Here is a 25,951-nt window from a genome sequence, read left to right as displayed (position 1 = left end):
CTTGGAACTACATTTTGGAGAAACACAATCTTCCTTTAAGAAATGGGGCATCACAGTGGTGCAGTGATAGAGTTGCTGCCCAAACACACCAGAGACACGGGTTCGAACCTGACCACAGGTGCTGTCTGCACAGAGTTTGTATGTTCTCCCTGTGATCGCATGGATTTTCACTAGGTGCTCCAATTTCCTGTCACCCTCCAAAGACGTACAGGTTTGTATATTAATTGGCTTCCTAGTGTGTAGGAAAGTGTTAGTGTACGGGGTGATTGCTGGTCGGCACGGACTCGGTGGGCTGAAGGGCCTGTTTCCATGCTTAATCTCTATAAAGTCTCAAGTCTAAATAATAGAAACATTGAAATGTAGAAAATAGGTGCAAGAGGAGGCCATTCAGCCCTTCGAGCCAGCAACGCCATTCAATAAGATCATGGCTGATCATCCAGAATCAGTACCCCGTTCCTGCTTTCTCCCCATATCCCTTGATTCCGTTAGCCCTAAGATCTAAATCTAGCTCTCTCTTGATCCAGAAATTAATTTCACTACATGTGCATGTGACGAATAAAATTGACTTTGACTTTGACAACATCCAGTGAATTGGCCTCCACTGCCTTCCGTAGCAGAGAATTCCACAGATTCGCAACTCTCTGGCTGAAAAGGTTTTTCCTCATCTCAGTCCTAAATGACCTACCCCTTATTCTCAAACTGTGACCCCTGGTTCTGGACGCCCCCAACATGCGAAACATTTTTCCTGCATCTGTCAAATAAAGTCTGATTAAAGATAGTTCGAAGGCCTCCAAGGAGGTAGGTGGGAGGTCTCAGTATTGTAGCACATCAGTTCAATCATTTATATCTGTATATCTGATGAAAATCGATTTGATGATCCTGTGATCTTTATTTGGTAGTTTTCTCATGGATCAGGTGAAGACAGTCCGGTGGGGAAGGAGTGACATTTTACTGTCGAATGCAGCAAATGAGATATAAGAACCCTAGGTTGTCGTGGGAAGAGAGCCAGAAGCCTTCCCCCAGGCAACTTGCACATTATGATTTCATTGAAAGTTAGCCACCCCTCCTTTAGCACGCTTCCTATGGCAGCAGCACCCTCAAAACCTGGGCACTCCCTGGGGTGCCAACCCAGAAACACCCAGGCACTTCACTTCAAGCATTATGCATGAAAAGGTAAAATTAAATAGGAGAAACAAGGAACTGCAGATGCTGGTTTTTACCAAAGATAGACACAAAGTGCTGGAGTAACTCAAAGGGTCAGGCAGTATCTCTGGAGAAAAAGAATGGGTGATGTTTCGGGTTAGGACTGCAAATACAGTCTGAAGAAGGGTCACGATCAGAAACATTGCCCATCCTTTTTCTCCAGAGATGCTGCCAGACCCTCTGAGTTACTCCAGCACTTTGCGCCTACCTTTAAAATGAAATAGGAATGTGTTTTGTTTAAGGTTGCACAAACGTAATTCTTTATTGATTTTTTTAAGAATTCTAAATACAATTGCAAAAATAATACAATGAGCTGCAGAATAAAACGGATATTTTCCTGCAAATTCTGCAGAGAGAGCAGATTAATATGCTTATTCAATTGCTGCTAACAATTTAGCACAAAGGGACAGATTGGCAACAAAGAAACAGTTGTGCATATTGTTTCTGCATATCCATTATTCAGAAGTCATGACTCTGTTTAAGAAACTTTTGGATGCTCAGTTTCAAATAAAGTTGTCAAGGAAAGATACAATGCAGGTCACCAGTGATGAAAATGCTCAGCCAGTTGGATGCATCCTGATGCATAAAAGATATTTAGTTTCTCTTGAAAAAAAAAGACGCAAATTGCTGGAGTAACCCAGCGGGTCGGGCAGCATCTGGATGGCAGATAGGGATCCTAACCATTTATTCATAATTAATACATTTTAAGCCTTCCTCACTCCTGTGAAATATAACGTGGATCTTACCTGTTTTCAGATTCTGCACTGCATTTAGGAGACAGGAGCTCGAAGGATTTTGTAAACTTTACCACCTGCCACAGAATATTGAGAAAAGACATAATGTGTAGCATGACACTGCCTTTATTCCATTTACATCAATCAATTTAGTAGAATGGTCACTTCAGGACTGATAGTTATGGTTTTAAACTGTATCGTCAAACTGAAAGTAAAAATTGTAAAACTAAATATTAAAGTATGTGAGAGGGGAAGGGTTTGTGAAACGTCGTAGTAGAGGAGGATAAAATCAAATGATTAACTGATATTGGTGCATTTATGGACCAGCAGTGCTCAGATGCTGACTCTAAACTTAAAAATAATATTTTGGCATGTTAGTCTATAATAGTGGAGTATACTGTGAAGCAAATTAAGAACCGTACTAACGTTTTTACAAGATGCAACAGTGAATGATTAGAACGCTGTGGATTCAGTAAATTTTGTTTTGACTAATGCTTTGGCATTTTAAGGTCTCTTTTTAGGAATTTTGTTTATCTTGACTTACCGGCGACTCGATGTCTTCAAGGAGCAGGACTGAACATCGTTCACACTGTAGCAACGTCTGTGCTCGGTGCATTATTTTTCTGACAATCTTTTCCAAATCCGTCTGTTCTTCAAACAGGTCGTTGACTACCTCCAGCAGCGCCTGGTTGGGACAACAGCACAGAAGATAGACACAAAATGCTGGTGTAACTCAGCGGTCAGGCAGCATCTCTGGCGAAAAGGAATGGGTGACGTTTTTCGGGTCGAGACCCTTCTTCACTCTGAGAGTCGGGGAGAGGGAACCGAGAGATGTGAAAAGGTACATGGAACAAATGAATGAAAGATATGCAAAAGGGCAAATCAAAGCCAGCAATGGTAATCAAGGAGAGTAGTCTATTGTTGGTCTATTGTTGGCTCTGGAGAAGGTGATAACGAGTGACACATACAGTTAAATTTACCAGGACGACAGTGAAATTAGTATGATGACTAGGGTGGGGGAGGGACGGGAAGTGACAAGAGTTACTTGAATTTAATAAAACAGTATTCATACTGCTGGGTTGAGTACATCATTTTAACTTAACTAGGTGAATGTATGAGAAGTGATGAATACACCTAACACAGGAGTGATAACACAGGAAAAATATATGATTCACACAGCAGCGATGATTGTTAATTCATAATTTTGATTTTTTATTTCTTTTTGTGTGAGCATTCTTTATCAATATCAACTCTAACTGAGGTGTAAATACATCATACTTATTTTTTGTTGCCTTGAATAGGCACAACGTTCTGGTAACTCGGCGGGTCAGGCAGCATCTCTGAAGAAAAAGGATGGGTGATGTTCCGGGTCAGGACCCTTCTTCAGACCGTCCCGACCTGAAACGTCGGCCATCTTTTTCCTCCAGGGATGCTGCCTGACCTGCTGAGTTACTGCAGCACTTTGTGTCTATCTTTGCTTATATACCAGCATCTGCAGTTCTTTGTTTCTACCTTCTCTTTTTGCCTTGTTGTTTAGAATGAATATTTATGAAGTGCCACACAAGACCACATTAGCATCTCGTGTTACTCTGTCAATGTGCCTGCATTTGTCTTCTCCGTGTTAAAGCTGGCACCTGAGTTCCCCTAAAATGCTTCAAAGGAGCCTCCCCTCAGTTGCTTGCTGATGTTCAGAGTGCATGAAATCGAATCTAAGTGGTATATATAATTTTTTGCTATTTCCTGCAAAACATACAATAAGGAAACTAAAAAAAAATTCCATCAATTTGCAGCATCCATCTAATGTGGCCAAAAGAAGATCCTGTGATTTCCTGACGCAATCTGATTTATTGCCTGTCTCCTGCCAAGCAGCTCATCCCATCAAATAAATGAACTTGCAGAAGATAAATTGTCTCAGATTTAATATAGAAAGAATGGAGATATATTGTGTGCAAATTACACGTGTCAGTGTTTTAAGATAAGATTGAAATAAATAGAATACTCATAGCCGAGTGAACAAACATTAGCAATAAATACGATGTTTTAAGAGTGAATCATTTATAGGTATAATTGATTTCGCTGAAGTGTGTGGACAGGAATCAGGAAAAAGGTGGATACACCAACAGCCACGCTAACTTCCCGAGTGCTATTTATAGCTCTTATCCTCTCATCGGGAAACTAATCTATGTGTATGACTGAATAGACAACTAAGGGAAATGTCATACTTTTAGTGACCTGGATTTTGCTGGGTTTGCCTAAATCTGTGTAAAATGCATTGCAGGGGTCCTGTTCAAATGACAAACCCCGAATTCACTTGCCATGCTCTTTTGGCGATTTCATTGAACGTAGCACAGGAACGGGCCCTTCAGCCTACAGTGTCAGTGCCGAACATGGTGCCGAGATAAACGAATCTCTTCTGCCTGCACATGATTCATACCCTTCAATTTCCTGCATATCCATTTGCCTATCTAAAAGCCTCTTAAATGCCACTATCATATCTGTCACCCCTGGCAGCATGTTCCAGGTACCTACCATCCTCTGTGTAAAAAATACTTGCCCTGCACATCGCCTTTAAATTTTCCCTCTCTCAACTAAAAGCTATGCTATGCTGTCTAGTCTTTGACATTTTCATCCTGGAAAAAAAGATTCTGACTGTCTGCACTGCCTCTCATCATTTTATGTCATTCTATCAGGTCTCCTCTCAACCTCCAATCTCAGTCTGTCCAACATCCGCTTGTAGCTAATACCATCTAATCCAGGCATACTTGCAAACCTCTTATACATCCTCTCTGAAGCCTCTGCATCTTTCCTTTAACGGGAAGTTCAGTACTGCATCCAATACTCCAAATGCAACCTAACCAGTCTTATAGAGCTTCATCATCACTTCCTGACTCTGATACTCAATGCTCCAACCTATGAGAGCAAGCATACCATATGCCTTATTTACCTCTATCTAGTTTTGTTGCCATTTTCAGGGAGTTACGGACCTGGATACCAATATCCCTCTGCACATTGATGCTTTTAAGGGTCTTGGCCTCAACCGTATACGCTGCAAGTCACAAAGAGAATAGAAAACTCTACTGACAGCACCGGAGACCAGGATTGAATCCAGGTGGTTGTACATGTGAGGCATCTCCATTAGCTCCACAATTGTGCTGCCCCATTTCTCTCTTGCATTCTCCAGAAGAATGCAGGAGTAAAAGTGGCAATTCATGCACTTCCTTAAAGTAACATATCAAAAGCAAAGATTGGGTCTCTAATCTGTCACAGGTTGTGTAAAGAAAAAACCTGCAGATGCTGAAACTCTATAAATGTAAAAAAATACTGGAAAATCTCAGCAGGTCAGGCAGTATCTGTGGAAAGAGAAACCGTTGGCACTTCTGTCCCAGGACCCTACCTCAGAAACGGACGTTAGACTTTAGAGATACACTGCGAAAGCAGATCCTTTGGCCCACCAAGTCCACGCTGACCAATGATTATCCCATATTTTAGCACTATCCTACGCATTTGGGACAATATACAAGTTTTACCAAAGCCAATTAACCTATAAACCTGTATGTCTTTGGAGTGTGGGAGGAAACTGGAGCACCCGGAGGCCCACGCGGTCACGGGGAGAACGTACAAACTCCATACATATAGCGCCCATAGTCAGGATCAAACCGGGTCTCTGGGGTTGTAAGGCAGCAACTCTACTGCTGCTACACGTGCCGACTACAAACATGAATTGTTTCTTTTTGCACAAATGTTGTTTGACCACCTGACACTTCCCTTCTTCATTATTGTTAACTACAGTTGCAATTGATTTTGAGTTTGCCGGCACTAGTGTGCTGCTTTGTAGTCTGGGTGGGAAGGGGAGGAAGTGTAACTCTGTGCGATACGTCACTTACCCGGCTCCTATCATACTCCTTTCTGGAAGCGGCAAACAGTTGAGCATTTGAGATGGCAATGCCGCAGAATGGGAGGTACATCCCCAGCAACTGGCAAGAAAATAAATCCTTAAAAACTATGTTTATCAAGGGCATAGTATTGGTTGTAAAACAATCATTTTAAGTTACTTTTTCAGTACAGTGGTAGATTGTTCAGTGATTTCTAAGTTGAAAATTGTTTCATCAATTTCATTGAACACAGAACAGTACAATACAGGAACAGGCCCTTCATAAACTGAGAATGTTGGGACAATACATTGAACACTTTGCAACTTTGTCAGCGCACTATATGTGGTGACTCTTTGCATACTCGTGTCCGGCATGCGAAAAAGAATTTCATTGTGACATATCACATGTGATAATAAAGTATCATTCATCATTCATAAACTAATCTCTCCTGCATGCAAGGTCATGAGAGGAATAAATAGGGTAAATGCACAGAGTCTTTTACCCAGAGAAGGATAATCGAGAACCAGAGGACATAGGTTTAAGGTGAGGAGGGAAAGATTTAATATGAACCTGAGGGGCAACCCTTTTACACAAAGGGTGGTAGGTATATGGAACAAACGGCTGGAGGAGGTAGTTGAGGCAGGTACTATCACAACATTTAAGAAACATTTAAGAAACATCGGCCCCCTCCTCTTCATCATCTACATCCTCCCCCTTGGTCAGATACTCCGCCACTTCAACCTGGACTTCAACTGTTACGCTGATGACACCCAGATCTACCTCGGCACCAAATCCCCCCCCAACCCCCCCCCCCCCCCCTCCCATATCAACTCCTGTTTGTCAGCTATAAAAACCTGGATGCAACATAATTTCCTCAAACTCAACAGCGATAAGACAGAATTCCTCCTCATAGGCTCCAAAGCCACACTCAGCAAAATCAATAACCCCACTCTCACCATCGACGGCACCACTGTCTCCCCATCTCCCCAGGCCCGCAACCTTGGCGTGATCTTTGATTCCACCCTCCCTTGAGCCTCACATCCGCCATGTCATTAAAACCTCCTTCTTTCATCTCCGCAACATCGCCAAACTCAGACCCTCTCTCACACCTCCCGCTGCTGAAAGACTCATCCATGCCTTCATCTCCTCCCGACTGGACTACTGCAACTCACTTCTCCTTGGCATTAGCTCCACCTACATCAACCGACTCCAACTGGTCCAGAACGCAGCCGCCCGACTCATCACCCACACCAAATCCTGGCATCACATCACTCCAGTCCTCAAACAACTTCACTGGCTTCCCATCTCCCACCGGATCAACTACAAAATCCTGATCCTCACCTACAAAGCTCTCCACCATCTAGCCCCCCCATATCTCACTGACCTCCTCTCCCCCTACCAACCCTCACGGTCCCTCAGATCCACATCAGCCGGTCTCCTCTCCATCCACAAGTCCAACCTCCGCAGTTTTGGGGACAGAGCCTTCTCCAGGGCAGCTCCCAGGCTCTGGAACTCCCTCCCCCAACTGATCTGCAATTCTGTGTCCCTCACCATCTTTCAGTCCCGCCTCAAGACCCATCTCTTCACCTCTGCCTATCCTTAGCCCCACGTCCCCCTCCCTTTTCATCTGTGCATTAATTGCCTCATATTGTGTTTTGTGTTGAATTCTGTCTTTACTTTGTGTACCAGTCATGTCTCTACTATTTATTTCATTCCCCTTACATGTTTTTCCTCTACCTGCTAAATTTTTGTAATGTGTCCATGAGACTCTTGAAAGGCGCCCATAAATAAAATGTATTATTATTATTATTCCCTTTCAGTGCTCCCATGGGTGATGCTGAACATGCTGGAATTATATACTCAACATATTTCTGCAGATAAAATTGCTTTCCCTGGATTTTTTAAATAATATTCCTAAATAATCAGAAATAAATGATTCAAAATTGAGAATAAGACATGGAGATAATAGATCTGAGTGAGCGACAGTGTTTCCAGCATCTGCAGACGATATTTTAGAGGTCTAGGTTTCTATTGACCCCAAATGATGATGAGGAGATGATAATTCAATACTTCAGAGGAGTGACCAAAGAATATCTTGCTAAACATAACTAGACTGCGTTTTATGTATTTGTGTGATCATGCTTGACACTCGGCATTAAGGTAGGAGAATTAAAATTAGTGTTGGCAGGTTTGATAATTTGGAAATGCAGGTGCTCAAGGCCACTTCTGGTGAATAACAGTGACATGGATATAATGTTTTTAATATCTGTTGATTGCTGTTTTCTCTTATGAGTACAATGGTGGCACATCAAAGGCACTGTTAGTCTGACCACATGCAGAGTAATGGTTTGATGCCTTGTTAATATTATGTGAACAAAGAACCAGCTGAACAAGGGTCCCGACCCAAAACGTCACCTGTTCCTTCTCTCCAGAGATGCTGCCTGACTCACTGAGTTACTTCTGCTTTTTGTATGCCTTCAGCCAGTGAAAGGCGAATGAATGGAAAACAAAGCATCATTAACATTAATGATAAACAGTTGTTATCTTTTGAAAACAACTGGTTTTGTAACAACGAGCATTATTTTTTTCTGCAGTTAATCATATATTCATGACATTCATTTTATTTTGTCTCTTGTCTTTATCCCAACTTTAATTTGAGCAAGAAAGACAAGTAGTGAACACATACAGTCGTTCTGGTCCAACTCCCCAGTTGTCTGGTTGATTCCTTCCCTTTCCAGGAGCTCTTTAATAATTGATATACTCTCCAACTTCAATGCTTTATTTCATCCCATTGCTGTAGGTAAATGTTAACAACATGTGGAATCCTTGCCAGGACTTGTCCCAAACCAAGGAACAGACTGCCGTGAAACTCTCTGGATAAGGAAATTAAAATAGTTCTGACTTTTAAATTAATTTTAGTTTAATTGCGGATTTAAGCTCCAAATTTAGGGATGCCACACTATTGAATATAAATGCAGAGTACACGTTCAAAATAGTTCTTACTATCTCACATATTAAAAGGAAAAGAAAATCTAATTTACCATTTTCCTCACTATCCCCACGTTTAAGAAACGGTTAGACAGGTACATGGATAGGACAGGTTTGGAGGGATATGGAACAAACGCGGGCAGGTGGGACTAGTGTAGCTGGGACGTGTTGGCTGGTGTGGGCAAGACAGGCCAAAGGGCCTGTTTCCATGCTGTATCACTCTATGACTATGACTCAAATTATAAGTTATTTAAAGGTGTTCCTGTCATACGTATAAAGAATTCCTCATACAATCACTTAAAACCTATGGAAGACCACATTCAGAATACTGTAGATAGTTTTGGTCCTCTTACCCAAGGAAGGAAAGTGCAACAAATATACACCAAGTTGATTTCTGGATGATGAGAATGTCATGAGATGAAAAGTTGAAAAGACCAAGTATATTCTCTAAAGTATGGAAGAATGATAGGTGAAATCGCTAAAATATACAAAGTTGAGGGTCCTTCAACCTTCAATTGTCTCCAACGTTAATGGAGCCCACACATGGGCGGCACGGTGGCTCAGCGGTAGTGTTGCTGCCTGATAGCACTTGCAACACCGGAGACCCAGATTCGATCCTGATTACGGGTGCTCTCTATACGGAGTTTGTACGTTCTCCCCGTAACCTCGTGTGTTTTCTCAGAGATCTTCGGTTTCCTCTCACACTCCAAAGACGTACAGGTTTGTAGGTTAATTGGCTTTAATTGGCTTGGTGTTTGTGTAAAATTGTCCTTAGTGTTTGTAGGATATTGTTAATGTGCGGGGATCACTGGTCGGCGCGGACTCAGTGGGCCGAAGGGCCTGTTTCCGCGCTGTATCTTTAAATTAAACTTAAACTAAACTTATTTCTCGGGGCAGAAGGCAATCTCTGTGACCAACCCCATGGGCTGGATAGTAACTGAGGCTTGAGGTGGTTTTGTGTGTGTGTGTGTGTGTGTGTGTGTGTGTGTGTGTGTGTGTGTGTGTGTGTGTGTGTGTGTGTGTGTGTGTGTGTGTGTGTGTGTGTGTGTGTGTGTGTGTGTGTGTGTGTGTGCATGCCTGCATGCGGAAGTGTGCGGAAGTGTGTGTGTGTTTATGTGCACGCATGAGTGTGTATGTGTTTGCGTGTGTGTGTGTGTATATGTGCGTGCCTGCATGTGTGCATCAGGAGGTCACACACAAAACTTCGCAAGTCTGGAACTTTTGTTTTGTTTGTGACTGGTTCCACTCAGAACAGGAATAAAACTCAGCACAAAACAGCCCATTACATTCTCTAAGGGATTAACAAAATTGATGCAGGGTGGTGGTTTCCCATGGCAGGAGATTTTTGTAAAAGATGACTGATTCTGGTAACCTGCCTATAAACCCAGGAAATAGAAAAGCTTTTGCATGGGATTGAAGTCATAAAGGAAATGACTGCAGCTCTTCAATGACACCTCATAGGCCTGAAATTTGGAATAATCCTCCACAGGTTCAGTTTAGATTTGTTTTAACTAAGTGGCGTTGCTCCGATTTAGTTTCTCCAGATCCCTCTGCCTTTATTTTGTCAGGATGATCATCACCAACATTTTTCTCAGTTTCTGTGCAAGGATAGGAATTCTTTGCTTCATTGATGTTGAAAATGTATCTCTGTCCAATGTAGAGATGTACAATGTATGGGAAGGAATTGCAGATGTTGGTTTAAACCGAAGATAGAAACAAAAAGCTGGAGTAACTCAGCGAGACAGGCAGCAACTCTGGAGAGAAGGAATGGGTGACGTTCCGTGTCTAGACCCTTCTACAGATGTACAATATCTGTACAATGCAACACGGTCTACTAAGACACACATGGGAGAAAGGAGCGTTATTTTGCCATAGATATATAAATTTTGCCTGATTCAAAGTGAACCAGGTTGGGACCATTCTGCACACCAAACATCAAACATCTCCAATCTATGTTCTGAGATGCTGCCTGACCTACTTTGTCAATCTTTAGTTTTAATTTAGTTTATTGACATGTGCACAGAGATACAGTGAAATGCTTTTTGTCACGTGCTTTGCAGTCAAAGAAAAGACTATACGTGAAAGCAATCAAGCCGTCCATAGTGTACAGATAAATGATAAAGGGAACAACATTTAGTGCAAAGTAAAGTCCAATAAAGTCTGGATAAAAATAGTTTAAAGGCCTCCAATGAGGTAGATGGGAGGTCAGGACCACACTCGAGCTGATGAGAGTGGCATTTAGTTGCCTGATAACCGCTGGGAAGAATCTGGCTCTGAATCTAGAGGGTATATATTGCCATTTGTAGTCCCTTTTTATTTGAAATTGAAAAGATAGTCAGGAGAAGCATTTTAAATCTCTTTTTGTCATTCTTAACAATAAAGCTGGCATTAAACAAATTTAGCTGGAACCTATCTCAGGCTAGTAATGATATCATTGCCAAAGTTTTTACTGCACACAAGATTTTAAATGCTTTTGTGTAAGAGGGAACTGCAGACGCTGGTTTAAACCGAAGATAGACACAAAAAGCTGGCATAACTCAATGGACAGGTAGCATCTGTGGAGAGAAGGAATGGGTGACGTTTCGAGTCGAGACCCTGCTGGCCCAGACTGTGTATCTCTAAAGAGGATTCACATAATGAACATCGAGGTGTTGACTAGAATGGACTCGATGGGGCAAAATTCAATGAGTCAAGAACTTTCTCCCTGTTCCCAGCACAAATCCATCCTGCCGGTCTCCCAAACGCTCGTTCGTACATATGGGCTGCACATAAGTCGGGTGTACATAAGCCGGGGGCAACCTGTATCTACAATAACAGGGTGGAATGGGGCAGTGTGTGTGAGACAGACAGGTTTTCTTCTCTGCCAACTACGGCGCTGCTTAATGATCCACAAAGCTACACTGTCCACAATCCTTTAAACTTTGGAGATTGAAAAAAAATAGGCCCTTCAGCCCACCAAGTCTGTGCTGACCAGCAATCGCCCCCGTACACTAGCACCATCCCACACACTAGAAGCCAAATAACCTACACACCTGCACGTCTTTGGAGTGTGGGAGGAAGCCGGAGCATCCGGAGAAAGCACTCACAGTCACTGGGAGAAGGTACAAACTCCATACAAACAGCACCTATAGTCAGGATCGAACCTTGGTCTCCGACGTTGTAAAGCAACACTACCGCGGCGCTACAGTGCCGCCCTGGCAACAATCATGTCAACAATAGGCTCCATATTTAATCTGAAGAGGTTGTGATGTTGTGGTAACATGGTCAGGTGGGTTTATAGAAAAACATTAGGAACAGTGCAAAACCCGGCGAGCTCATAAGCCGTTGAGCCAGATGCCCAGAGAGCCGATGAGAAGGTTTCCGCTGACGGACGCGAGGATTGGTAGGAGAGGGGCCCGGGTATTGCTTCCAGTGCTTTCAAGGTCGGCTCCCGGGACACAAAGGCAGTCGGGCGAAGGGAGGGACGTGGGTTCACAGGCCGAGCTGGCTGAGGGCGACGGAGGATGCCCTGCACCAGCCTGTTTACCTCGATCAGGTGCCGATCCAGTACATTGAGCACATGGGCCAGATTTGGACTTTTTGTAAATGGCGCCAAAATATGTGTGATCTGTGCAAAAATAATTTCACTGTGCAGGGCACACGTGACAATAAAGCACCATTGAATGAACCATTGAATATGAGGCTACACTGCAGCACCCACTGCGTGGCTGAAGATCTTGTTCATATACGCATGTTCATTTTGCATCAATATGTGGTTAGCTATTTTCAGTAAAGGGAGCAGGAGGAGAAATTTTAAGGCTTCTGTTTTCCCATCGAAAATGTAACCCCATTGAGAGCGGGTGATTCCACTGAAACCGCCAATGAAATGAGAAGTGTAAACCCTGTTGCTATTGAAATTGTGTTTGTAATACAAAATGTGACTGTAATTTTTTTAAATTGGATAAACAGCTAACGCAGAAGCCCTGCAGAAGAGGGGCAGTGGTCTAAGCTCTAGGAGAAAGTGCATGTGCATTAGTCATAGGAGCAGGATAGGCCATTTGGCCCATCGAGAGTACTCCGCCATTCAATCATGGCTGATCTATCTTTCTCTCTAAACCCCATTCTCCTGCCTTCTCCCCATAACCCTTGTCACCTTTAATAATTGTGTGGGTACCACATAATGCCTGCCACAATGGGTTTATTCAAGGTGCTTGATGCTTTAGCAGATTCGATCTGTCCCATGCCTACACACAGCTGAATGTACTTTCAAGGTCAATGCTACTGGTCAATTAATATGCACAAGGAATTCACAGTAAGCTACCATTATTGGGCTGTCAGATCTGTGTCCATAACAGATAAAATGCTCTCGGGTTTCCTGATCAAGATGATATCTTCAATATCACAGAGGCTTTAAAGCAACTCTTGGCGTGCTGGCGGAGGTACTCAGCAGAGTAACTGGAACATTATATGTTGCTGAAATAAAACATCTGTGCATTTTTACTGCCTAAAGTTTCTTACAGAAAAACATGGAAACATGGAAAATAGGTGCAGGAGTAGGCCATTCGGCCCTTCGAGCCTGCACCGCCATTCAATATGATCATGGCTGATTATCCAACTCAGTATCCCGTACCTGCCTTCTCTCCATACCCCCTGATCCCCTTAGCCGCAAGGGCCACATCTAACTCCCTCTTAAATATAACCAATGAACTGGCCTCAACTACCTTCTGTGGCAGAGAATTCCAGAGATTCACCACTCTCTGTGTGAAAAATGTTTGTTCTCATCTCGGTCCTAAAAGACTTTCCCCTTATCCTTGAACTGTGACCCCTTGTTCTGGACTTCCCCAACATCGGGAACAATCTTCCTGCATCTAGCCTGTCCAACCCCTTAAGAATTTTGTAAGTTTCTATAAGATCCCCCCTCAATCTTCTAAATTCTAACGAGTACAAGCCGAGTCTATCCAGTCTTTCTTCATATGAAAGTCTTGCCATCCCAGGAATCAGTCTGGTGAACCTTCTCTGTACTCTCTCTATGACAAGAATGTCTTTCCTCAGATTAGGAGACCAAAACTGTACACAATACTCCAGGTGTGGTCTCACCAAGGCCCTGTACAACTGCAATAGAACCTCCCTGCTCCTATGCTCAAATCCTTTTGCTATGAATGCTAACATACCATTCGCTTTCTTCACTGCCTGCTGCACCTGTATGCCTACTTTCAATGACTGGTGTACCATGACACCCAGGTCTCATTGCATCTCCCCTTTTCCTAATCGGCCACCATTCAGATAATAGTCTACTTTCCTGTTTTTGCCACCAAAGTGGATAACCTCACATTTATCCACGTTATACTGCATCTGCCATGCATTTGCCCACTCACCCAGTCTATCCAAGTCACCTTGCAGCCTCCTAGCATCCTCCTCACAGCTAACACTGTCCCCCAGCTTCGTGTCATCCGCAAACTTGGAGATGTTGCATTCAATTCCCTCGTCCAAATCATTAATATATATTGTAAATAGCTGGGGTCCAGGCACTGAGCCTTGCGGTACCCCACTAGTCACTGCCTGCCATTCTGAAAAGGACCCGTTTACTCCTACTCTTTGCTGCCTGTCTGCCAGCCAGTTCTCTATCCACATCAATACTGAACCCCCAATACCGTGTGCTTTATGTTTACCGGCATTCAGAATGAACATGGAGGAGCAGAGGCTTGCATGGGAGAAGGTGGTAACTGCACTACATGCGAGTGAACCAATGAATGATGCTGGTACTGGTGAGGATGAAGGGGTGTCAACAGTGGCAGACGCTGAACTAAGGGGCGATTTCAAGATGTCGGCGGAAGGAGGGGAGGATCGGCAAGTGGGCAGTGGGCCCACCTCCCGTACCCTCGAGGATGCTCTAGGGGTACTGAAGTCGGTTGCGGGAGGCACCAAGGGGAATGGCGGCTGAGCGGTGGCTGCAGGAGGCGAGGGGATGGTGCGTCCGGGGGTTCCAGGTTCCGGCGAAGTGGGCCGCTGGAGGCCCTGCAGCAGCACGAAGAGGCAAGGCTGCAGTGTAGGACACCGCCAGCATCGCCGTGCCAGGTCAACCCCTGCAACACCAACCCAGTGCTGCCGCCAGGATAACTGGCCTTCAAGCCAAGATAAGATTCTGTACCATTAAGAACTTTGAAGTTGTTGCCAGAAACATGGCAACCCTTTGTGCACTGCCTCGGCGACATCTACTATTCTTATATTACAATTGTTGCACTTGTGTATATATTTATGATTGTGCCTATAGTATAGTTTTGCTTGTTTGAAAAACAAAGAATTTCACTGTAACTCGTTCCGATCTTTACCCCCTCAACTTAAACCTAAGTCCCCTGGTTCCTGATATCCCCTGGTTCCTGATATCCCCTGGTTCCTGGTATCCCCTGGTTCCTGATATCCCCTGGTTCCTGATATCCCCTGGTTCCTGGTATCCCCTGGTTCCTGATATCCCCTGGTTCCTGATATCCCCTGGTTCCTGGTATCCCCTGGTTCCTGATATCCCCTGGTTCCTGATATCCCCTGGTTCCTGATATCACCTATTCTGGGCAAGAGACTGTGAGTCCACCCAATCTATTCCTCTCATGGTTTTGTACATCTCTATAAGATCACCCCTCATCCCCCTGCACTCCAAGGAGTAGAATTCTAGCCTGCTCAACCTCTCCATTAGCTCAGGCCCTCAAATAGTGGCACCATGACCATAAATCTCCTTTCCAGCTTGACAATATCTTTCCTGTAACATGATGTCCAAAACTGAACACAATACTCTAAATGCGGCCTCACCAACGTCTTATACAACTACAACATGACATCCCAACACCTATACTCAATGGTCTGACTGATGAAGGCCAATGTGCCAAAAGCCTTTTTGGCCACCCTCTACCAGATAACAGAAAGGGTAGGGTGCACTAGAAAGAGTTCAGATGAATTTCATCAGGATGTTGCCTTGAATGGAAGGCTTTAATTACGTGGAGAGATTGGATAAGTTGGGATTGTTCTCACTTGAGTGTAGAAGGCTGAGGAATGACGTTAGAGAGGTTTATAAGGACCATTATGACGACCATGGTCAGGGTAGATAATCATAGTCTTGTTCCAAGGGCAGGGGAGTCTATAACTAGAGGACTTCGGTTTAAGGTGAACGGAGGAATATTTTTCAGGCAGAAGACGACGGATGTATGGAACAAGTTGTCAGAGTAGATGGTAGAGGCAGATACAATGACTGCATTTAAAAAGCATTTGGACTGGTACCTGGATGGGAAATGAATAGGAGACACAAGGAACTGCAGATGCTGGTTTACAAGAAAAGACACAAAGTGCTAGAGTAACTCAGCGGGTCAGGCAGCATCTCTGGAGAACATGCACCCTTAGAGGTGGCAACATATGGATCAATGTTGCCCATTGCAACAATGATGACAGCATGACTGAGCCATCCTATTGTTACAGAGAGCCAGAGGCTGGTGCATCTGTGGAATTCATTGCCATTGTCAAACTGAAATACAATAGATTGAGCCAGGGGGAAGATACAGAGTGCAGAATATAGTTCTCAATGTTGTAGTGCATTGTAGCGCAACTGTTTCATTCTGATATTAGGCTTGGATTGTGTTTTATGCTTACTTTCATTTCATTTCATTTTAGTCCACGATAGAGAAATACAACGATGCCAACAAAAGGCATCTAAGTGAATCCAATCGAGAACATTTCATGTAAATATGGATTTCCAAAGTCTCGAACAACCCCAAATCCTGCATGCAAGCATTGATTTAGCGGCAATATTTTTTTGTCCTGGTAGCTAACCATCTGACAAGAATATCAATGAAATAATTAAATAATTAGAAGGGATTTTCTCATTTCTGACATCTCCCTGTTGTGTCAACAGCAGCAAGTTGCATTCAGATAACAACTTTAACCTATTAAAATATCCTGGGATATAATCAGCAAAATAAAAATGAACATGTGATTCTAATGCATCCCTCTGGTCCCCTACTGTTTGGAGATGCAAATTGACAAGGATAGTGTGGAATATAAATAATTGAACGATTACATTACATTATCAGGATTATATCAAATTGAACATTTTCATGCAGTCAATAAAATGTCTAATTAACAAATTATTGCAAACTAATGTGTCAAACAACATGTGATTGTTTTTCACTCATTTTTGTGACGTGCGCTTATCTTTGGGGTACCAAAGCTACACAATGACTTTTAAATGAGCTGGTGTGGTTTACAGCTCGTTATCACTTGTTTACCGTGAAGAACTTTGGTTTCACCAAGTACAGAGTGAAACTCCCAAGCAATAGAAGATGAGTTTACTGCAGCTGTTGCAGCTCAGTCTAATTACATTAGTGCATTATAGAAGAAAAGTGGCTGAAGCCAACTTCTTCTGAAACAGAACACAGAGCAGTACACAATGTAATCGGTCAAATGACATGCTGTTCCTATTTATATGCAAATATGCAAATCATACTAATTACCACAGAAGATTTACTATGGTGCAAAATGTTCTTTATTATTTAAGAAGTGGTGGTTGAAATGCATTTGATCATTTAAGGCTGATTTTCATAATTGACTTCCCCCAAAAATGTGCAAAATAAGGGAATGCTGACTTTGCCACTGGTAGTATATCCTCTGTGACCAGATAAAATTGCCCATCAACCTGAGATGTGGCCATGTACCGAGAGACATATACACGTATTAACAAAAAATTATTATGCAGGAATTTCCAATGCATCATTTTATTCACGCACACTCACTGAAGTAACAAAAGGAACTTTTACAGTTACTTAAAAGTTGTACATTATCATATCTTACTTTAGAGTTTAGTTTAGTTTAGAGATACAGTGTGGAAACAGGCCCATCGGCCCACCGAGTCTGTGCCAACTAGCAGTCATACGCACACTAGTTCTAGCCTGCACACGAGGGATAATTTACACTAGCCAATTAACCTACAAATCTTTGGAATGTGGGAGGAAACCAGAGCACCCGGAGAAAACCCATGCGGTCACAGGGAGAAGTTGCAAACTCTGCATGGACAGCACACTAGGTCAGAATCAAACTCAGGTCTCTGGCGCTGTAAGGCAGCAAATCTACCGCTGCACCACCGTGCTGCCCTCGTTGTACTTCAAAGATGCTGCCTGACCTGCTGAGTTACTCCAGCGCTTTGTGTCCTGCTGGTTTTTAATGGTGCTCTTATTTATCATATTCAGAATTAAAGGTGTAAACAAAAGTCATTTTGCCCAGCCCTTGCACCAATATTTTAATATATACAATATAAACAATTTAGCATTGGAAAGTTGAAAGTGAGAACTTGCACGGTTTGTCAGTGAAAGACAGAGGCAAATATAATTGCTTCTTTGCTAGTATTAGATATTAACGTCTGCAATTAAATTTGATGTCAGTTATTTCCTTGCTTTTTAAGTGACGCTACAGAATTTATCAGAGTTCATTAGCCAGCAATGGAGCTGAAACACTGACAGTTAATAGCAGTGCAGTTGTTTCATACCCACAGCTTCCAGCTTTCTTCTGCAAACACTGGGAAGAAACCTCATGATTATGGAACTCGGGCTTTTGATTAATTCTAACAGATGTTGCTTTGAATTTTTCATTCGCCTGCCAAGGATCACAAAACCAGCAGTTAGTGCAATTTATTTGCAAGTATATCATCAAACTGAGGTTCTAAAAAGTTATTTGTTTAAATAGCAAATTTTCCAATTGGTAAACAGAGGGAGAAATAAAAGAAATAGCAATTGACTGCAGTGAGCTCCTTTGAATAAAGACCGCATGCAAACCGAACCTTGTTGTGATTTGGTGTCTGTGCTTCTTGGAAGCACAGCAGTTTGTCCTGTTGACTAGGTGTCAGAGTGAAGCTGACATTCTACACTATGCGCTGCAGGCTGCTTCACTAATAGCTTGTCATTTCATAGTATTCAGAGGCTTCTTTACACAGCCGCAGGCACATTTCCCCATAATTAACAGCCCAGGCATGGAGGCTAATTACTTTAATTGCTAAACAAAATCATGGACTAGTCAGGAGCTTACAAACTTCGAACTGTTTGTAGAAGTTACCTAAAATTGGCAAATTCAATATTCATACCGTTGGGTTGTAATCTAACCAAGTGAAATGTGAGGTGTTTTTCGTTCCTACAGGATGTTACAGTTTCCAGACTTTGGTACCTTCTTCCTGGTGGCAGGAATGAAGTGAGAGCGTGGCCAGGATGGTGTGGATCCTTGAGCATGCTTTGTGCACATTCAATGTACATAATGTACCAGCTTCAGCACTGCAGAACAAAACCATGAGGAAATAAACACCAGCAAACCTCTCACCCTGAGGACAGAGATACAAACGTTTTAAATATGAGCTATAAACATATTGAAAACTTGGAAAAATTACCCACAAATGTAACCATGAATTATACTAATATGCATGAACACCCAATATAATTACAGTTTGTCACATGGTGTTGCTACTATATCTGACAGCGCAACTGGTATCTAAAAACGGATAAATAATGAATATGTAGCAGAGCTAAACCTTTCCACTGTGGCTCGATCACTGCATAATGTTTCGATGATGGACCAATGCCGAAGGAGACTGGCATTTAGCTTAAGGCTCAACAGGATGTGAGTTTGCTGCCCATTGAGTCCTTCATAAATTCAACGCAATCGACAGAATTAATGAAACTGGATTTTCATTTCCAAGGTAGACAAAAATGCTGGAGAAACTCAGCGGGTGAGGCAGCATCTATGGAGCGAAGGAAATAGGCAACGTTTCGGGCTGAAACCCTTCTTCAGACTGATGTGAGGGTGGGGGGGGAGGGGGGGGTGGAGAAGAAAGGAAGAGGAGTGAGCCAGTGGGCTGAGGGAGAGCTGAGAAGGGGAGGAGAAAGTAAGGACTACCTGAAATTAGAGGTCAATGTTCATACCGCTGGGGTGCAAACTGCCCCAGCGAAATGTGAGGTGCTGCTCCTCCAATTTACGGTGGGCCTCACTCTGGCCATGGAGGAGGCCAAGGACAGAAAGGTCGGATTCGGAATGGGAGGGAGAGTTGAAGTGCTGAGTCCCCGGGAGATCAGGTTGGTTAATGCGAACCGAGCGGAGGTGTTGGGCGAAGCGAACGCCGAGCCTACGCTTGGTCTCACCGATGTGGAGCAGCTGACATCTAGAGCAGCGGATGCAATAGATGAGGTTGGAGGAGGTGCAGGTGAACCTCTGTCGCACCTGGAAAGCTGGACATTTCCAAGCTCTTGTTTCCTTCATAAATAGACATCTTTGTGTCTCCATTCTCCGTCGTTTCCCCGCATCGTACAGATTTTTCTCTTTCATCTGTTGATCTAATTCCTTTATTTTTGATAGCAAAGGGAATATGTCCCAACCACACTTTCAGGCAGTGCATCCCACATCCTTACCAAGGGTGAATATAAAAATCTTTCTCCTTATAATGCCAATCATTTTAAATCAGTGCTCTCTGGTTATCGGCTCTTCAGACATTAGAAACATTTACTCTGTCTAAATGCTTCATGATTTTAAACGATAGTGATACAGCACGAAAACAAGCCCCTCGAACCACCGAGTCCGCACCGACCAACGGTCACCCCTTCACTAGTTCTATCCCTCACACTAGGGACAATTTACAAAAGCCAATTAACCTACAAACCTGCATGTCTTTGGAATATGAGCACCTAGAGAAAACCCACACAGTTACTGGGAGAATGTACAAACTCCCTATTGATGGCACCCATGGTCAGGAGCGAACCCGTGTCTCGGGCGCTGTAAGGCAGCAAGTTTACTGGTGTGCCACTGTGCCAACACTTTTCATTAATAATTGTAGGACGGGACTACTCTATGAGGGGGCATAATAGACTCAATAGCCTTTTCTGTCCCAGAATGATTCCATGAATTAATTTGGTGAAGACATCTTTTGCTATTGTTTACTGAACTGGCTATTCCCTTTATCCTGTATCTGTACACTGTGGACAGCTTGATTGTAATCATGTAAGTCTTTTCGTTCGGAATGGTACCATTCGGCGCCGCCGTTTGGGCGATGCCGTTTGGGCGATGCCGTTTCGGCGCCTCCGTTTCGGGGTGTTAGAGTTAGGGTTAGGGTATGGGTTAGGGTTAGGGTTAGAGTTAGGGTTAGGGTATGGGTTAGGGTTAGGGTTAGGGTTAGGGTTAGGGTTAGGGTTAGGGTTAGGGTGCCACAGCGGTGGGCCAGTGGAAACCAATTTCCAAACTTGTTAACATAAAGCTGATCTCACTTGCAATATCCTTGGCATAGGAACTTCTTGCAGAGGGTGATGAATCTCTGGAATTCACTATCCCGGAGTATTGTGGCGCATGGTATTTACAGAGGTTAGCGTTAGGGTTAGGGTTAGGGTTCTGATGAGTACAGATATTATAAACGGAGGCGCCGAAACGGCAGCACCGAAAAGTACCCGACCCTTTTCGTTAACTGGATAGCGTGGAACAAAAAAACTTTTCACTGTACCTCAATACACGTGATAATAGTAAACAAAACTAAAATAAAGTTAGTTAAACAAAATAATTTTTCCTTTTGTTCATGTTTTCACTTCTGTGCACAACTACCAGCATGTCATCAAAGTTAAATAAATCCAGAAACCTAGTCTACTGATCTGGGAATGCAAGATTGAATATTATCACTAAAGTTAAATTAAATAAAGAGTAAAACAAGGAGTTGCAGATGCTGGTTTACACTAAAGGACACAAGGTGCTGCAGTAACTCAGCGGCTCAAACAGCATCTGTGGAGAACATGGATAGGTGACTTTTCGGGTCTGGACCTTTCTTCTGACTTCTTCAAAGAAGGGCCCCAACCCGAAACTCTGTGTCCTTTTAAATTAAATGCATCAGAAATTGGAAAGCCAAGCTATTTGAAATGGACAAGGACATAATGGAGCAACCTACAAAGTAGGTATGTTGCAAAGCCTACCTGAAGCGTCGTTGAAGATCTGCTGCTGAGGGTGTGCGCGATTTTGGCGCCGTTTAGAGGGGGCGGGTTTAAAACGCGATTTTCTCTAAGCTGTTCCAATCGAAAATGTTCAGCCTAGTTAATTATTAACGAAAAATCGCTGGAAGACCCCGTCGCAAAAGCTATTATTAGGTTTAAAGGCCTTGAATAATAGTTATAGTAGTTTAAAAATCAATCTCTAAACCCGCGACCGCCAGCAACCGCAAGGCCTCATAAAGCAAATAGCAGAAGTTAGGTTGTATATTTTTACATTAAAAAGGGCTTCTAAAGATCCCTTTATACAAAGTTTAATATTGCGAGTAGCTCAATTTGGGCCCATTATATCCCGCAGTATTTTTCTCGGCATTTGGGGCACAAATCTACCGCAATGTGAACGTTCTAAACCAGCGCGTTCCACAGGGACCCACTGGAAAGCTGATTTAAATGGGCATTTATTTACAGCAATTGAACACTAAATTCCTTCCATTTGACCTATAAATTAATGTAAATGAGATTTAAAAATCATGTTTTATTGTGAATTATTTGTGAATATTATTTGGACATTTAGGCTATTTAAAAATGTTAATCATTTATTAAGAAATGGATAGATGTTTAGATCTAGTAATTGAAGTCTGAAATTAGCTACAATTAGGTAACTAACTAATTATATGCTTTAATTTCAGGTCATCCAAGTAAGATTATTTTATATTTGTTTCAGAATGCTTCAATCTATGATAACTGAAAATTTCATTCAGTTCTCTTAATTTTTAAGAAAATTATGGGCTTTTGACTGTTCACGATCACAGCTTTTTTGTTATGTCCATAGAAAATCAATAGGGAACAAGATGCTAATTTCCCAGTATGAAAATGGCCATAACTTTTTAAATACTTGAGATATGAAAGTGAATTAGGTGTCAAATTAAACTTATTTTTATGCTTTATCTGATGGGATAAATTACAGACTTGATTTTTAAAATCTCAAAATTTTGTAACATTGCTATACAAAGTGGCTTCATAGTCCACTTTGTTTGGGGTGAAATTTGGAAGTGCATTAAATACTTACCCAGCCAGCAATGTCTTCATCCTGTGGAAGGATAGCAAATGAAAAATCTTATCTAACAACCAGGGCCCGTCACTGGGGCCAGGGCCCGTCACTGGGGCACTGCGTGTGGGGTCAGGACCCGTCACTGGGGCACAGTGTGTGGGGTCAGGACCCGTCCCTGGGGCACAGTGTGTGGGGTCAGGACCCGTCACTGGGGCACAGTGTGTGGGGTCAGGGCCCGTCACTGGGGCACAGTGTGTGGGGTCAGGACCCGTCCCTGGGGCACAGTGTGTGGGGTCAGGACCCGTCACTGGGGCACAGTGTGTGGGGTCAGGGCCCGTCACTGGGGCACAGTGTGTGGGGCCAGGGTGCTCCGCAGTTCCCCTGCCTGTGCATTCCACCTGCTCTAACCCCTCCTCTCCCCCCTCACGGCGCTGCACTTCTTCCCACATGGGCTTGGGTTAAACTTGTTCATTTTACCTCCCCCCCCTTACTTGTTTATAGTGAACAATCGGCAAAAATAGACACCGTTTCCCCCTCCCTTTGGCCCGTTATAAGAAGGGTTATCTGTACACTTCAATTTTAAGTGCAAATTGTATTCATTCTATTCACTGCCTGGATAAAGTGAATGGTGGGTGAGTCTAGGACCAGAGGCCATAGCTTTAGAAAGGACATACCTTTAGAAAGGAGATGAGGAGGAATTTCTATAGTCAGAGGCTGGTGTATCAATGGAGTTCATTGCCACAGACGGCGCTGTGGAGGCCTAGTTAATGGATTTTTTTAAGGCGGAGATTGACAAATTCTTGATTAGTAAGGATGTCAGGGGTTAAGGGGCGAAGGCAAGAGAATGGGGTAGAGAGGGAAAGATAAATCAGCCATGATTGAATGGCAGAGTAGACTTGATGGGCGGGATGGCCTAATTCTGCTCCTATAACTAATGAACATGAAATTTGCAAGAAAAGCAATCAACTGGTTATTCCAAGCAAAACAAAGTGCTTCCACTGGATTTCAAAACCTCACCAGCTAACCCTAGAGATGACAAGGAAAGCAAAAATGAAATGCAGACTTTTTTCCAACTAGTCCGCAGATCACATTTTAATTTCCTTTCAAGTAAACTGACGGACATTTGCAATGCTGGCAAGGAATTGCTCATCCCTCATGATCGTGAAAAGATATCAGGAGGTACTTGATAATGTTATTAAACTTTAAAAGAATTAATCATGTTCCAAGCAATACATTGCCCCAAATTTCTAAACACAAAAAAAGCATGTAGTTTACTGACTAACTTCAGTAAATGCGTAAGTGAGCACATTGCGGATCAGGGTAGAATGGAAGAACTATATTGGACAAGCAATGGGTTTCAGAAGTAAAAAAATAATAGAGGTATTTTATTAGTAAGCAGGAGATATTGCTTTGAGAATTTTAGTGTTGAAAACATACATAGACCTCATGCTTCAACCTCAGTTTGGATGAGACAGGATAGTGCTCCCACATTAATTCATGGAACATAGAACAGTATGAAACAAGAACAGGCCCTTCGGCCCACAATGTCTATGCTGACTGAACATGATGCTAAGACCAAATCTTATCTGCCTGCACATAGTTCATATCCTTCCATTCCTTGCACACCCATATGCCAATCCAAAAGTCTCTTAAATGATATTATCGTACCTGCCTCAATCACCAACCTTGGCTGTGCATTCCAGGCACTCTCCACCATTTCTGTAAAAAAAACTTGCCTCACACATCTCCTTTTAACTTTTTCCCTTTCACTTTAAAGCCATGCCCTCTAGCATTTGATCCAGGAAGTCATAAAAATTACCCTCAATTCTATCTGTTCCTGCAGATATCCCAATATCCTTCCTTTTATTTATTTTCTTTAGACTTTACTTTAGACTTTAGAGATACAGCTCTTCAGCCCAGCAGGTCCACACCGACCAGCGATCACGCCACACATTAGCACCATCCTATACACTAGGGACAATTCACAAATTTTCCTACAGAAGCCATTTATCCTACAAACCTAAATGCCTTTGGAGTGTGGGAGGAAACCAGAGCACATGGAGAAACCCCACGCAGTCACAGGGAGAATGTACAAACTCTCTGCAGACAGCACCCGTAATAAGGATTGAACCCAGGTCTCTGGTGCTGTAAGTAACAACTCTAACGCTGCGCCACTGTGCCACCTTACAATGAGCAGCCCATCTTCCAACAACCCAAACTCCTTCCATCATCTATATAATACAGATGGATAAATGGTTGAACTCTCTACAACAGCATTGCTGGTATTGTATTGAAGATTGAGGGGGGATCTTATAGAAACTTACAAAATTCTTAAGGGGTTGGACAGGCTAGATGCAGGAAGATTGTTCCCGATGTTGGGGAAGTCCAGGACAAGGGGTCATAGTTTAAGGATAAAGGGGAAATCCTTTAGGACCGAGATGAGAAAAACATTTTTCACACAGAATCTCTGGAACTCTCTGCCACAGAAGGTAGTTGAGGCCAGTTCATTGGCTATATTTAAGAGGGAGTTAGATGTGGCCCTTGTGGCTAAAGGGATCAGGGGGTATGGAGAGAAGGCAGGTACAGGATACTGAGTTGGATGATCAGCCATGATCATATTGAATGGCGGTGCAGGCTTGAAGGGCCGAATGGCCTACTCCTGCACCTATTTTCTATGTTTCTATGTTTCTATACCTTCGCCAGAAGGACTGCTGTTAGGCAACAGTTCAAGGATACCTGGGGATGGACAATAAATGCGGACTTGCTATTTGCCTGCATCAAGAAAAATGAATAAATGAAATAAAAATTATTTAACTGAAGTTATGGATGCAACGTACAGATGGAACAGGTTTTCGCTTGGCATAAGCAAAATTGATAAAGACTAGGGTTGGTGCCATTCAGTCGCCATTACTTAAGTAACAGCCCTTCAAAAAATCAGTGAGAGACCTAAATAAAATATGTGTTTTGGGATTGGCCCCAAAGGTATAATGTCCATTATTTAATTAAATGGGGAAATTGCAGCTTTTATACAAATCGGTCGCTAACTTGGGCTCTTCATTGCCCATTAATTTAACCATAAAACAAATGGCACAGCAGAATCCAAGTGAAGAGAGAAGAGGAGAGAGAGAGAGAGTGTGTACGTCATTGGGC

General features: G+C 42.9%; 1 protein-coding gene across 1 annotated transcript in view; it reads right to left on the bottom strand.

The window, feature by feature from the left end:
- pde11a (phosphodiesterase 11A) overlaps window positions 1-25,951 on the bottom strand; it is a 189,825-nt gene that overhangs the window by 115,189 nt on the left and 48,685 nt on the right. The window contains exons 3-5 of the mRNA XM_033023867.1: window positions 5,822-5,911; window positions 2,482-2,622; window positions 1,950-2,014 (exon numbers count right to left, since the gene is read on the bottom strand). Coding sequence (XP_032879758.1) covers window positions 1,950-2,014; window positions 2,482-2,622; window positions 5,822-5,911 — 296 coding nt within the window. The remainder of the gene's footprint in view (window positions 1-1,949; window positions 2,015-2,481; window positions 2,623-5,821; window positions 5,912-25,951) is intronic.

Source organism: Amblyraja radiata, chromosome 7 (genome assembly GCF_010909765.2).
Source record: "Amblyraja radiata isolate CabotCenter1 chromosome 7, sAmbRad1.1.pri, whole genome shotgun sequence".
In the NCBI taxonomy this organism is placed as follows: Eukaryota; Metazoa; Chordata; class Chondrichthyes; order Rajiformes; family Rajidae; genus Amblyraja; species Amblyraja radiata.
The sequence above is the reverse complement of the archived record's forward strand: the minus strand, read 5'-3'. Positions and strand labels throughout refer to the sequence as shown.